Consider the following 12,295-nt stretch of genomic DNA (forward strand, 5'->3'; position numbering starts at 1 on the left):
CGCTGACAATTCGTACTTGACTATATTTGGGGTGATATCGGTTGTCATCGTTGGGTTATCAAGAACTAGTTTGGAAATGTGGTGAAACGCAACGACGTGCACAGTGGTGACAAGATTGCCGGGTTTCGCTGATATTCTGGCTCGATATGAACCTGTAGGAGGATACTGATCAGTCACAGAATTACAGTAAAGATTTATCACAAGGCAATGTACCTGGTTCGGTTGCGTTAAATTTGATTTTGTAAACCTCACCCGCATGGGCGTCATCGAAGTTTCGAGAAAAGTTATGATGGATTTTGTGCTCATAGAACACAAGACAGTTTAAATACTTAGCCAGCTTGTTTGTTGTCAACTCCACAACAACTGCTTCACCCACTTCAACGTGGTCTACAATTAAAAAGTACAATTGTAACAAAATGATGAAGACGCTCCAAAAGAGACGTCGAAAGGTTTATTTGCCGATTGAGTATGAAAGAAAGTTTATGAAAAAACAAAAGTTCATCTGGTTTTGACTTACATGGTTCTGTTAGAATCTCATCATCATGATCATGTTTTATTGCAACTGTATACGGCGGGTTGCGTGCCACGTCATACACCCTGGAATAGTTGATAATGTCACGTGTGGCAAAATCGCTGCCGGCCAACCAATCAAACGTGAATTGGAATTGGTGTTGACCGCTGGATTTGTATAAATGCTTCAACACGTATCGAGACCAGCTAAAAAGATTTAAAACATTAAAAGTTGTACAACCGGTTATGTTCACACGAGACGAGGTTTACCTAGAGTTAGTCTGTTGGTTGTTAGCTACGAATAACTGATCCCGCGTAAACGATTTAGCCTGTTCGGATTCTTCCCAACGCACAGTTAAAGTGAATGATTTAGTAAGATTTGCGCTGAGATAAAAAACGGATACGTCCCCCAAGTAAACTGGTTCGACCTGGTAAATGACAAATAGAAATTAAAAAGGTAAACCAAGTAGTTCGGTAAGGCATTACTGGTAAACATACCTGAACAATGAAATGGGTTACTGAGTGTCTGACTTCAACTGTCAGTGATGCATTGACGCTGCTAATGTCATTATGAATTAGTAATATCACTTCGTACAATCCGGTTTGGGTAAAGCGATAAGCAAACTGCCAAATAATCAACATTCAGTTGAGCATAAGGTAGTGATAGTTATTTGCGAGTGATGATTTTTGTAAGTAATTTACCTCTCGTTCGCATGATACTTTGGTTGTTTGTGTAAGATGGGCCGGGGCGTTTTTTCGCTTTACAATCCATTGGAAGATTAGATGACTGCCTTGCTTAGCCGAAGCCCTCCATTCACCGGTAGGTGTCGCATCCAAGTAAACCAAAGTCTCACCCTTAATTAAAACATGAGATTTTCACCATACGGTAAATTTATGTATAATGTCAAGAACGAATCAGCCATAGATTGATGTGGGTAGAGAATTATTAGTTATTATATTAGCTATTTGTGTGATTTAAAAGAGATGTCATATTAGCCTATTTAAGACATAGATTAAAACAAATCAAACGTGTTTAGCTCACCTTCAATTTTGCATCTGCCACTTTTTGTTGGACCGAAACATACGAAGTTAAGGTGCTTGAACTTCCGTTGCTGTAAATGACTTCGCGAAAGATTGGCCACAGACCAGGCGATTTGAACGCGTGGGAAATTTTGATCGTTGAGTTGTAAAATGAGTAATTCACGCTGGCATCTCCGGCAAACTTTACTGTAATAAATAAATAAATGTCTAAAAATAGAAAAAAAAACTAGAAAACGCTATAGCGGTACCTCGACACCCAGTTTCTGATTCATGGCGTGTCACACAATCGACCTTGACATAACACAGTTCGTCCAGGGCTACTGTGACAGGATGCTCCATTAACTGCTCGGCATCTTCACTATTAACAATTGTCATCACATGCCGAGCGCTGCTAATTCCTGACGTGGCTGTTAAGTTGATCAAGCACTCGCTGCCAGTCGTGTTGCATTGCGGTAAAAGCTTTGCCACAGAGGAAGCGGTTTCGAAGACTATGCGCATTCCACCGACCCCTGGATATTCCCACTTGTATAGTATGCCGGTAGAGTTATCTGGTTCACCTCAAATTGACATTAAATGTTATTACCGGTAAGTCCCAAGGTTTTGTTTTATTTGCCACACTCTTTCATTTATTCACTTACCATTTACAATGGCCACAATAGTGTTGTTCTGATTATTTAGAACCAGCGATGTATTGAATCGAGCGACGCGCAACGACGAAAGGCTTCTGATTCTTCTTCCAACTGTAATGATTGTGCTTTCCACCAGGTGTCGCTTGTCAGTGGGAACGTGGTTCCTAGCGCGGGCCACCACCCGGAAAATTCCGGAACGGCGAAAAGGCTTCGTTGTGAAATTAAAAATCGATGGCCCTATGGACAATTCAAGTTAGTTGCCGCAAAATTTAATGGGAGTGAAACTTGTTTACCTGTCTTGGAGCCTGTTGAATTCTTGTAAGACACTAGAACTGATCCCAGAAAGCATGTAACCTCCAGGCTAATTTCAACATTACTTCCACTAAACAAATATATATTTATTTATTTGTGTGTACAAACACAAACATTTTGTACATGATACTGACCTTTGCACAGCGACAATAATATTTGCCCGCTGTCCAGTTTCCAGTTCTGCAGGAGCAACAACACTAAGATCTGACAGTGTTTCTTCGCTACATATCCTGTTTTTCGAGACTCTGTCGATCAGTGACACGGAATTTTGAATTCGTACTTTCACTTGCTGGCAGTTGATTTTGTTAGGTCTGTAAAATGTGGCAATTTTCGGAAGGTGTGTATGAGATTTTTTTCTATACAAGTTTCGGCTAACTTACATGAATGTAAACATCTCAGAATACGGAGCGTCATGTCGTTCCGTGGTTGTGTTTGTAAAGTTTCCAACAGATAACGAGACAGTGAAATTGGAGCCTGGGAAAAATACAGATAAATTAGCTGTCTTCATTTAGTATTACAAAAACATTATTTTTCAAAATTAATTGTTTGTGACTAACCAAATTCGACCGTAACGCTGATACGTATGACTTCACCAACGGTGACGTAACGGACGTCGGGTTGGATGGCGACTGTGACATCATCAATTTCCTCCTCAACAAAAATGAGGCAGAACTCCTGCTCGATGTTGTAACGTTGTGATTCGATGATTCGCACAAAGTAAACTCCTGGTCGGTCGAAAGTATAATCGAGTGGCGATGGTTTCTGCTTTTTGTCAATACGTTTCCTGAACAAAACAAAACGATTATGTTAAGTGAACATTCTAGATGATGCAAATAAGAGTTTTGCTGTCACTGGGTGAAACCATCTTACCAATGAGCAGACAGCTGTAATTCATTCGGGTCAATCGGGTTGAGAGAGTCATCACGTCGATCAACCGTCCACACAAATCTGACACCCTTTGCACCACGAACTGCCATTCTGCCACACAAAGATTTTAGCTGAATTTGCGCATTAGCCTTTCATTATTTTAAAACTTAAGTGCACAGTAACACCTACGATGTTAGATCGCCAGTCCTGACCAACGCTTCGCATATTAAGGTATCAGTAGATTTTGCATCTCCAATAACTCGAATCGCTTCCTCGACTCGAGCAGACATCTGATAAGTCGAGTTGGATACCTAACAGCATAAATTGTGTGAAACACTTTGTTTTGGGAAAGCTACTGGCAGGGCTGTTTTTTTGCACAGGTGAATGAAATTTGGTGATTTATGGGCGGGGAACGCCGGTTTACATGAAGCAAGGACTTACTTGTACATCAACAACGTAGAATCCAGACTTTTTGTAAATGTGGGAAAAGAAGATGTTCATTGTACAGTATTCAGAATAACAAGTCGTGAAGTTTACCCTGATGACAAAATTCGTCTTAATCGGGCGAAACTTGTTACCTCACTTGCTTCTGAATTGTCTTTTATACGTTTCGTTATATTATTGTTTTTTAAATAACAAAATTGTATAGCTACTAAAGAGACCACCATATGCGATATTGTTGTCTTACCCATGTTTACTTGATAAAAACCCACTATTAGAAGCGAAATCTCCGGGTGAGTTGTCATCGATGCGATATGGCTGAAATCGAGTCATATTTTGCGTGGAACTGAAACAGAAACGGTTTGTTTACAAAAGACAGAAACAACTTGCAAAGAAATGTCTTCAAATCTTACGGATATATGTAACGTTTCTTGCGTCCTAACATCATCATGTTCGTGTTCCAGTTTGGTGCTCCTAGGTCGATTGACATTGACTCGTGATCTCCAAATCTGATTCTGGCTTTTGTCCCAGAGCGCACAACCAGATTGACAGTCGCCTTGTATGAGCAAATGTATCAAATGTTAAATACAATAAAAAGTGATGCAAAGCTTTTGACATCTTACGTGAAAGCAAACTTTTGTTCCGGTTCTGTAAACTCCTACAAACTTTAAAAGAGGTTGCGTTGTTGGAAAGCCCATGTTGTCATCGACAGGTACAAGTTGTGGTATGGCACTCGCATCGTTGGGAACCGGAGCTGACTGAATCGGTGTGTTCCAGCGGTCGGACGCGCAGTTTTCCTCTTTGCAAGTGGCCGATTTGACTTGCACATCTTTAATCAATGGTGCCACGGCGATGACGTAGATGAATGACATCACTGATCCGAAATGGTTGGAAGCATTAACTGACACTCGACACGTTTGGCTCCTATTTAACTGAATAACCTGAAAGCAGAAAACGTATTGTTTTTTGCGCATTTGCAGAAACAGATCGAAAGCAAAAACACGGAAAAAACTTGCTGTGGATAACTTATGGCCTAAATAATATATTGCCCATTTATGGCTTTCACACAGGTTTAAACAAGTTTAATGATTGAAACTATTTGACACAGTTTTCTGTTGTTTATTAAACTTGCTACTAATTTCTGTTTGTGTATACAGGTGATACTATGTTTTCAATTTTAAGCTTATAACTTAAAATGTTGTAATCAACAAAAATTACCACACTGCATTCAACCACAAAATTATCGTCAAACCACACATTACCTGTTCATCAACAGTGCACTTAATCGGTGCAGGGACGCACGAACCATCCGCTTCAAGATGAGGCGTCGACCTCCTTCGTTCGAAAAAGCAAAAATTCCAATCAAACGTCAAGTTGACGCCCTGTCTGATCTCTGCTTTCAGCTTCACGCGATCACCGCTCAACACGGTCACATGGTTTGCGTTAGGTGGGACTGGGAAGGCAATTATTAGGCTGATTAGATAAACTACCAGGTTCGTAAAGCGGGCAACAAGTTTTGGACTTCGGTTTATCGCTGGTATAGCACCTTAGTTGGACCTTCTGTTATGTTTGGGGTTTGAGCAGTGGTTTATCACCGTGATTACGCAAGTACTAAACTATTTTTTTTCGAACTTTTGTCACATATTAATTATCACACAAAAACAAAAACATGGTAGTAAGCTTATATAAAACGACAAAATGTGTCAACTTTTAGAATGGAGTTTTTTGCCATATATTCTGAATGCAAAAAACTACAAATTTGAGTTTTAAATGCGCTTTATGGATTAAATGCTTGTTAAGTTTGTATAATTTTGACTCGATTCTAAAACGTAAATAGTGCAAGTTTTCCGCAGCACACGATGTCAACTAAACTTTGTTTCATTTTTACTCAATTTAAGGCTACAGAAATCTTACTTTTATCCTTGATTGATTTGGGACTGCAAGATGATCGGGCTGTATAAAATGAGGCCAACTGAACATGCAAGCCTTGAGGTCGCATAGAAATAACGCTTAGTATAAACCGATGTTCGGCTGACGAGAGGAAGTTCTTGGCCAATGCTCCTAAAATAACGAAGATTAAATCTAAAGTAATTCATGTGAAGTTTATAAGGGTTCAGAACTTACTGAGATGGGGCATTTCTCCCCCTTTATTGAAGGTGTGCTGAATCTCAACCACTCCCACTCGCCCTATGACTTGGACGTTGTGAACGTGTTCCCTTGCACCAAGTTTCATTGTAACTGCAACACTGCTGAGGCTTTTGTTTTCAAAAGCTTTAAGTCCTGAATGAGTTGAGTTAAGTTATTTTTCTAGGCAAAAAAATCCGAAACACCTTTTCAAGCAAAACGTTTTTGGTTTTTGATGTGTTTACTGTCTTTTGATATAAGTGGATCATTTTCGTGGTTATTTGACTTTATCAGTAACATTGCGACTACATAGGTTCTACTTTGTTGCAAAAATATTCTTTTTAATGCAGGTAGATTCGATGTTTCCTGCCTAAGATCTTTTGGAGCTTTTCACCTAAGTTCATTCAGTCCGAAAATTGAACCAATCATATTGTATTAAACCGCAAAATCATCAATGCGTCGATTGATCTTCGCACCTGTCATAACGTCTGCGGCCGATGCAAGGGTGACGATCACCTTCATGCGAAATGGCTGGCCAGCATAGACTTTTGTGGAAGGCATGTTGATACGCACGTTTTTGATGTAGGGTCCTTTACTGGAATATACGCTGCAGGCATTTCGTCCACCGCATGGTAACATCACCTTTTCGACGGCACATCTGTAATTTTGTTCGGAAATACTTTTTTACTGACACACATCTCTCGATTTTTGGTCGAATATGTTACGGATATAGCTTTATGAACAAAATTGAAACTCATAACTGACTTGAACTTGCAATTGTCCGACCGGTGACCCGTCAAAACGGTTCTTCCCTTCAAACATTGACACGAGTCATCTTCCGACAGTACAGTGTAGTTAAATCTAAAAAGAATATCATTATTTACGACTGTTTTTAGTTGTACAACCAGCATAAAATATTCAAGTCAGGTTAATCGTCAAAAAACAATCAAAGGTTTTTAAAAAAACTAAATAAAAATCCTTAAAATTGTTTCGTTCTACATTAATTTTTGAAATGTTGTTTTAAAAGTAGTACATACATCAAAAACAATTGTTAATTTAGTTAGGGGCAATAGTTTTTGCAAACAAATTCCAAAAACCTGCTGATGCACGCGTATAAAACGACAACTAAAAAAACATTATCAAATATTATTTTTATGGATTTGTGCAATCTAAAACTTTGATATAAAATTTAAAATGCTGAGAAATGCGACGGAAATATGATGTTAGGTGAAGTTGACCGCAGCGGAGAGCTTTGTAGCCGCAGGCGTACGATCCGGAGTTATTGCGCTCAGCTATTGTGCGTTAAAAAAGTCACGATACAATTTTCTTCTCGTGGTGATAATCTGTTTGAACAAATACAGTCGCACTTGTCTTTCAACTTTACCGGAACGCGCTATAAACATGTCAATGTGGCAAAGCTGCTGTACATTTCATTACGGCAACGTGTAATTAACGCTTGGATGTAAAAAAAAATTAAGCTGAAATGTAATTATTGTACAATTTTTGAATTTCTGTCAACAGCTTAGAAAATAAAGTAATAGAATAACATTTTTGTTTACATGCAATTACTTACTTCTTTCTGATTCAAGTTCATCCGAAACTGAATCAATTAAATCTCTAACAAGTGCCAAACAATATTTCAAAATATTATTTTGGATGCAATTTTAACCCAAATCAAAATATTTAAAGCTCTAAAGAGCGACAATAATGGCTGTATTATACATAAAGATTGAAACGCATTATTCAAACTGCCTAAAAATGCACGTGATACCTTTAAAAAAACGATTGTATTTTATGCCTTTCGCCTAAATCAGTGGTTCCCAAACTTTTTCATATTTTTTTCAAAACTGTCCCTTTGCCATTATTTCGAGGGCTCGCGGTCCTTAAGCCGGAATGTGTATTTCATAAAAACGAAAGTTGATTGCAGGATTTTAGCTAGTTATGCAAAATTGCGCATAACAATCATTCAAAGACAGCATGTGACATCACAAACAGGACAAAAAACATTACGATTGTGCGCGAACAATTGCATTTTTGATAGTTGTCATTCAATAAAGGCTATTGTTTAGCAATAGAGACAGTCGATTCTCAATTCTACTTTGATTTAAACTTATTTAGTGGCACAAACTGACGCCAAATAAGATTATAGAATTACTTCAACCGCTTCGCGGTCCCCCCAAATTGCCTCACGGACCCCTAAAGGACCGCGGACCCCAGTTTGGGAACCGCTGGCCTAAATCGTCGTACGTTTCTAATTTCTTGTTAATTTTATCCAGTTTTAAGCAGTACATACAAATCCGTATTATTGGTTAATTTAACTGTCAGTTCGGCCTACATTGCGCCAAAGCACGACATTATTTTGTTTAATTCAACGTTCCACACAACAAGCACCGCCAACAGTACGTCAGGCGAAAAATTTACAACAACAGCACATTCTTCGTTTACTGCTTATTATATAAATATGCAATCTGATCATTTTGACTTAAAATGAAAAAGAACAACTCTGCACCCAGGGTCGATGCCAATTTTCATTTATTGTTCAAATAAGTTTAACCAGGCTATGTAAACAATTACCCTTCCAACATGCAGATTCTCGCACAATCGACTGGATTCGTATAATCGACATGAAACGGTCTGGTCGCTGCACGAATCTCATCGTTGTACACGAAACAACCGATGTACCACGTGTTAGTGACTACAATTAAAAAAAATAGTGTTTAAAAAATTTAATGTATAAACGTTTCCAGAAAACTGAGTTGAAACAAACGAGGCCAAATGCTTTCATAAGCATATTTTCAAAGCATGAAAAAAATTGTATCGCCTTATGTTCGGCAAATTAACAAGTCGAAACGAAAGGTTTCAGTGATTGATTGGTGGTCACAAGCTGTTTAGTGAAAAATCAAAATCAATCGTTTACCTTGCTTTGTCTGACAATAGTCGACGTTAACCGAAAAGCAAATAACAAGCCACAGGTAAGACCAAACATTAAATCCCCGATTGACGTTTACTCCGTTCATCTTTCAGTTTTGTTGTTAATCCAACATCTCCTTGATGTGTAAATGTCGTTGCATCAGAATCACGCTAAAACCCTTTGATATAGGGTTAATTTTAAACTAAATATAATCAATATCATCAGAGCATTCAATAAAATCAAGCCAACTGCGTATACTACCTAGTCTAGGCTGTTCGGAAACTTATCGATGCTGTGGTTCTCACTAGTAAACTTGTTTTACTTAAATTTGTTAAGCTTTAGTGTTCTACGCATGCTAAAAACACATCTTCATTTTTTATCTTCAACATTACCTATGTTACTGAAGCTGACTGTTCTTTCCAAAATTAACCAAATTTAATTTGTTAGACCGTTTGAAATAAAACTTAAGAAATACATTTCCTAATGTTTTTACTTGCTCGTGAACAATTTAGCAGCTCCAAACGTAATACCAAAGTACACAGTCCATAACGCACAATGTTGTTGAGAAACAAGATTACAAATGTTTTTCTGTCAGCTTCCTTTTTCTTTCACCTTGCACTTGCAGTAAAGGCTCCAGCTCTTATCAGCACGAACCTCTTAGCGCAATCGAGCACTTGGCTGGTCGGTGAACGCTCAATGCTTGGAATGCCCAGGGCTATGTCGCCTTTGCGCAAGCTTGATTCAAACGTTTGTTTTTGTAACAAAGGCTTAATCAACGTGATTACGCCGAAAAGACAAGCAAAATGCCGCTAACGCCACCTTGAAGGCACGACAAGCACGTTTCCGAACATGTTTTTGACAAAAATTTTTGATTTTGCAATACCGTGGAGGTAATAGTTTAGGAAGCTGACCAAGCTACAAAACATAAATATTTAAACTGTCACGGTATTTTTGATGTTTTCAATGATAGCTTGTCGGGGTATAAAAAATAATTGAAGAAACATTTTTTTGTCTAATATTACCCGATTAAAGTTTTAAATTATTGATGCAATAAAATAATATCAGTAATTGCCCATGATAATACATTTATGACCTGAACTTTCGGACATTTTATGTTTTGTGATGGACATTGTAAAACAGTATGGCTATGTCAGTGTTGTTCCATTTAGTGCCATATCCCCACATGCAGACAATTTACACCGATGTTACAACATTTCCTTTTCTTACGTGCTCAGTTCTAGTAAAAACAATACAACAGATTACACTTGGTGTATTAGAAATAAAGCGCGCTAAATGTACAGCATAGTTAAACTGCATCCAACAGGTTTGGGCAATACCGTAAGAAAGTGCTATAAAAAATAAATCTAGGATTGTAGGACCGTTGGTTCGTATCATAACTATAGGATTTGAAAACGAGTCTTACGACATTAAGAAACGAGAAAAATATGTCTTATGACCCGATGATTATATGAAATATGATTGGAAATGCGTATATGAACTAAATAAAAAGAAAATACCAGGTTATCCGATCGATTTATGACGAGTTTTTTTGACGCATTCGAAGTTTATTTGTCGCAAAATCAACATAGAACTTTTATGACCAAGAAGTGCTATAAATAGCCTGAAGTTACACTACGAAATTACTTTTTCTGGGTTAGTGGGTTCTCCAAGAGGAACGACCCCTAGTCCTGCAGTTTTTAATTTTTTACAGTAAATATATACAGTTGGTATTTTGACGTTTTCAAACGCAAAATTTACCATCTCGAAAGACTGGTTGCATGCTACACATTGTTGAACACGCGGACCGTCTGACCCGAGTGTATAGCGCTCCATATTGTCCAAAAGTTACCAAACATAGCATATATGCTACGCCAGCGGTTCTCAACCAGTGGGCCATGGAAGCATTTTGATTGGGCCACAGACCAATCAAATAGAAAGCTTTTTTTAATAATTTACGTTCATTTGTGTCGCTTATACACTCAGTTTTACAAAAATAATGGCTTGGGGAGAAATTGAGAAGAGATGTAAATTAATTTGAATTTAACTATTTACGGTATAAAGTTACTTTGAGTTTCTGCAACACTTTATGTTTATGATGTAATAAACTACTTTGTGATTACAATAAAGCCAGATAGCAGTATATCCATTGTCCAATTACTCGGTCATAAGTGAAAGTGCTTGATTAAAGAAGGGAAAGTGCTGTTTTATGAATTCTTTGCATTAAGTTATTTCGAACTTATAATCTGTTTGAAATATGTTCTGCTTTTTTTCTGAACCTATTTTATAGTTTTTTTTTTCTTTCATAAAAATTTACTGGGCCACAGAATTTTTGAGCAATGAAAATGGGCCACGAAAGAAAAAAGGTTGAGAACCACTGTGCTACGCAGTGATTCCACACCGTCCATAGTTGTACAAAATGTTAATTGCATCCTTATATTGTCTAAGTTTCAACAACCATAAATATTTTATTTTACCATAAATGTTAACCACCGTGATTTGTGTCTAGCATAAAGCACAAAATTATTTACAACACGATAAAAGAACACTCTTAGCATAATTAGCACCGTTTGGTGAAATATGATACAAGCAAAAAAATAGTGACAAAAATTTGAAATTAGAGGATCAAATAAAAGAATTTCCGTAAAACGTTAGTTTTCAATTTTTTTACACTGTACCAAAGGAACGTGATTAGTTTGCAACATACAGACGAAACAGATTTGCCAAAAATGTAACATCTTGCAACCTTCATCTAAAACTTGAACAGGAAAAAAACTCAATGTTCTAGTGTAACATCTTGTTGCGTTTTCATTTCTCCGACGTGGGTTTATCAATCTCAGATGAGACGGTGTTAATCTTGACGAAATCTTGACTTTTAAATCTTGTTTTCTTTTCATTGACAATAATTCTTGGTCTTTCTAAAACACCAGATTCCACAACTTCATCCTTGTTTTTAACTGAATTTAAATAAAACACCATATCTGTAACCTGCCTACTTAGCATCTGTTTGAAGGGAAGCAGCCTTGTGGCGTAATCGGGGAAAGAAACGATCAAAGCAGCCACGTTCAATATATAGTTTCCGTAAACAACGTGACTGATGAAGATCGTTGAGACGGAAGTGGTAAAATTGGCTACAAACGCTAGAGCGACGGCCAAAATGAAGTCCGACACAACACACATAGTAACAGTGCTGGCGCAGCGAACGTACACCGTGTTCACTTGAAGTGAATCACTTCTGATAGATAGGAGAAGTATTTGCAAAATGGTAAAAACAGGAGCACCAACAAAAGCAGCTGTGAAATAAAGAAACCTATTGTGCAGATGACAATAAAAGGCAGTTCATCGCGGTTTCTTCCACATAGAACCTGATCAGCAGGTTTCAATGCTCTATTCAAAATGCTAAAACTTTGCATAATAGAAAATATAGAAATTCCGGCCAAGGATACCTGACTTAACTTTTGCG

At 37.7% G+C, this 12,295-nt stretch overlaps 1 protein-coding gene across 2 annotated transcripts in view; it reads right to left on the reverse strand.

Annotated features, from left to right (window-relative positions):
• LOC145215085 (uncharacterized) overlaps nucleotides 1-9,376 on the reverse strand; it is a 26,015-nt gene extending 16,639 nt beyond the window's left edge. The window contains exons 1-26 of one of the 2 annotated variants that reach the window (XM_080083734.1): nucleotides 8,842-9,376; nucleotides 8,499-8,619; nucleotides 6,690-6,785; nucleotides 6,401-6,582; nucleotides 5,925-6,080; nucleotides 5,715-5,861; nucleotides 5,063-5,253; nucleotides 4,424-4,741; nucleotides 4,214-4,356; nucleotides 4,048-4,146; nucleotides 3,801-3,897; nucleotides 3,549-3,670; nucleotides 3,363-3,470; nucleotides 3,050-3,276; nucleotides 2,873-2,966; nucleotides 2,627-2,803; nucleotides 2,474-2,562; nucleotides 2,190-2,417; nucleotides 1,800-2,108; nucleotides 1,553-1,737; nucleotides 1,213-1,365; nucleotides 1,009-1,134; nucleotides 781-938; nucleotides 518-717; nucleotides 214-387; nucleotides 17-152 (exon numbers count right to left, since the gene is read on the reverse strand). In XM_080083734.1, coding sequence (XP_079939860.1) covers nucleotides 17-152; nucleotides 214-387; nucleotides 518-717; nucleotides 781-938; nucleotides 1,009-1,134; nucleotides 1,213-1,365; nucleotides 1,553-1,737; nucleotides 1,800-2,108; nucleotides 2,190-2,417; nucleotides 2,474-2,562; nucleotides 2,627-2,803; nucleotides 2,873-2,966; nucleotides 3,050-3,276; nucleotides 3,363-3,470; nucleotides 3,549-3,670; nucleotides 3,801-3,897; nucleotides 4,048-4,146; nucleotides 4,214-4,356; nucleotides 4,424-4,741; nucleotides 5,063-5,253; nucleotides 5,715-5,861; nucleotides 5,925-6,080; nucleotides 6,401-6,582; nucleotides 6,690-6,785; nucleotides 8,499-8,619; nucleotides 8,842-8,941 — 4,136 coding nt within the window. In that variant the 5' untranslated portion in view covers nucleotides 8,942-9,376. The remainder of the gene's footprint in view (nucleotides 1-16; nucleotides 153-213; nucleotides 388-517; nucleotides 718-780; nucleotides 939-1,008; nucleotides 1,135-1,212; nucleotides 1,366-1,552; nucleotides 1,738-1,799; nucleotides 2,109-2,189; nucleotides 2,418-2,473; nucleotides 2,563-2,626; nucleotides 2,804-2,872; nucleotides 2,967-3,049; nucleotides 3,277-3,362; nucleotides 3,471-3,548; nucleotides 3,671-3,800; nucleotides 3,898-4,047; nucleotides 4,147-4,213; nucleotides 4,357-4,423; nucleotides 4,742-5,062; nucleotides 5,254-5,714; nucleotides 5,862-5,924; nucleotides 6,081-6,400; nucleotides 6,583-6,689; nucleotides 6,786-8,498; nucleotides 8,620-8,841) is intronic. The other variant, XM_080083735.1, reaches the window with a different exon arrangement.
• Nucleotides 9,377-12,295: the final 2,919 nt, after the last annotated feature.

Source organism: Phallusia mammillata, chromosome 2, assembly GCF_965637545.1.
Source record: "Phallusia mammillata chromosome 2, kaPhaMamm4.hap1.1, whole genome shotgun sequence".
Classification (NCBI taxonomy): domain Eukaryota; kingdom Metazoa; phylum Chordata; class Ascidiacea; order Phlebobranchia; family Ascidiidae; genus Phallusia; species Phallusia mammillata.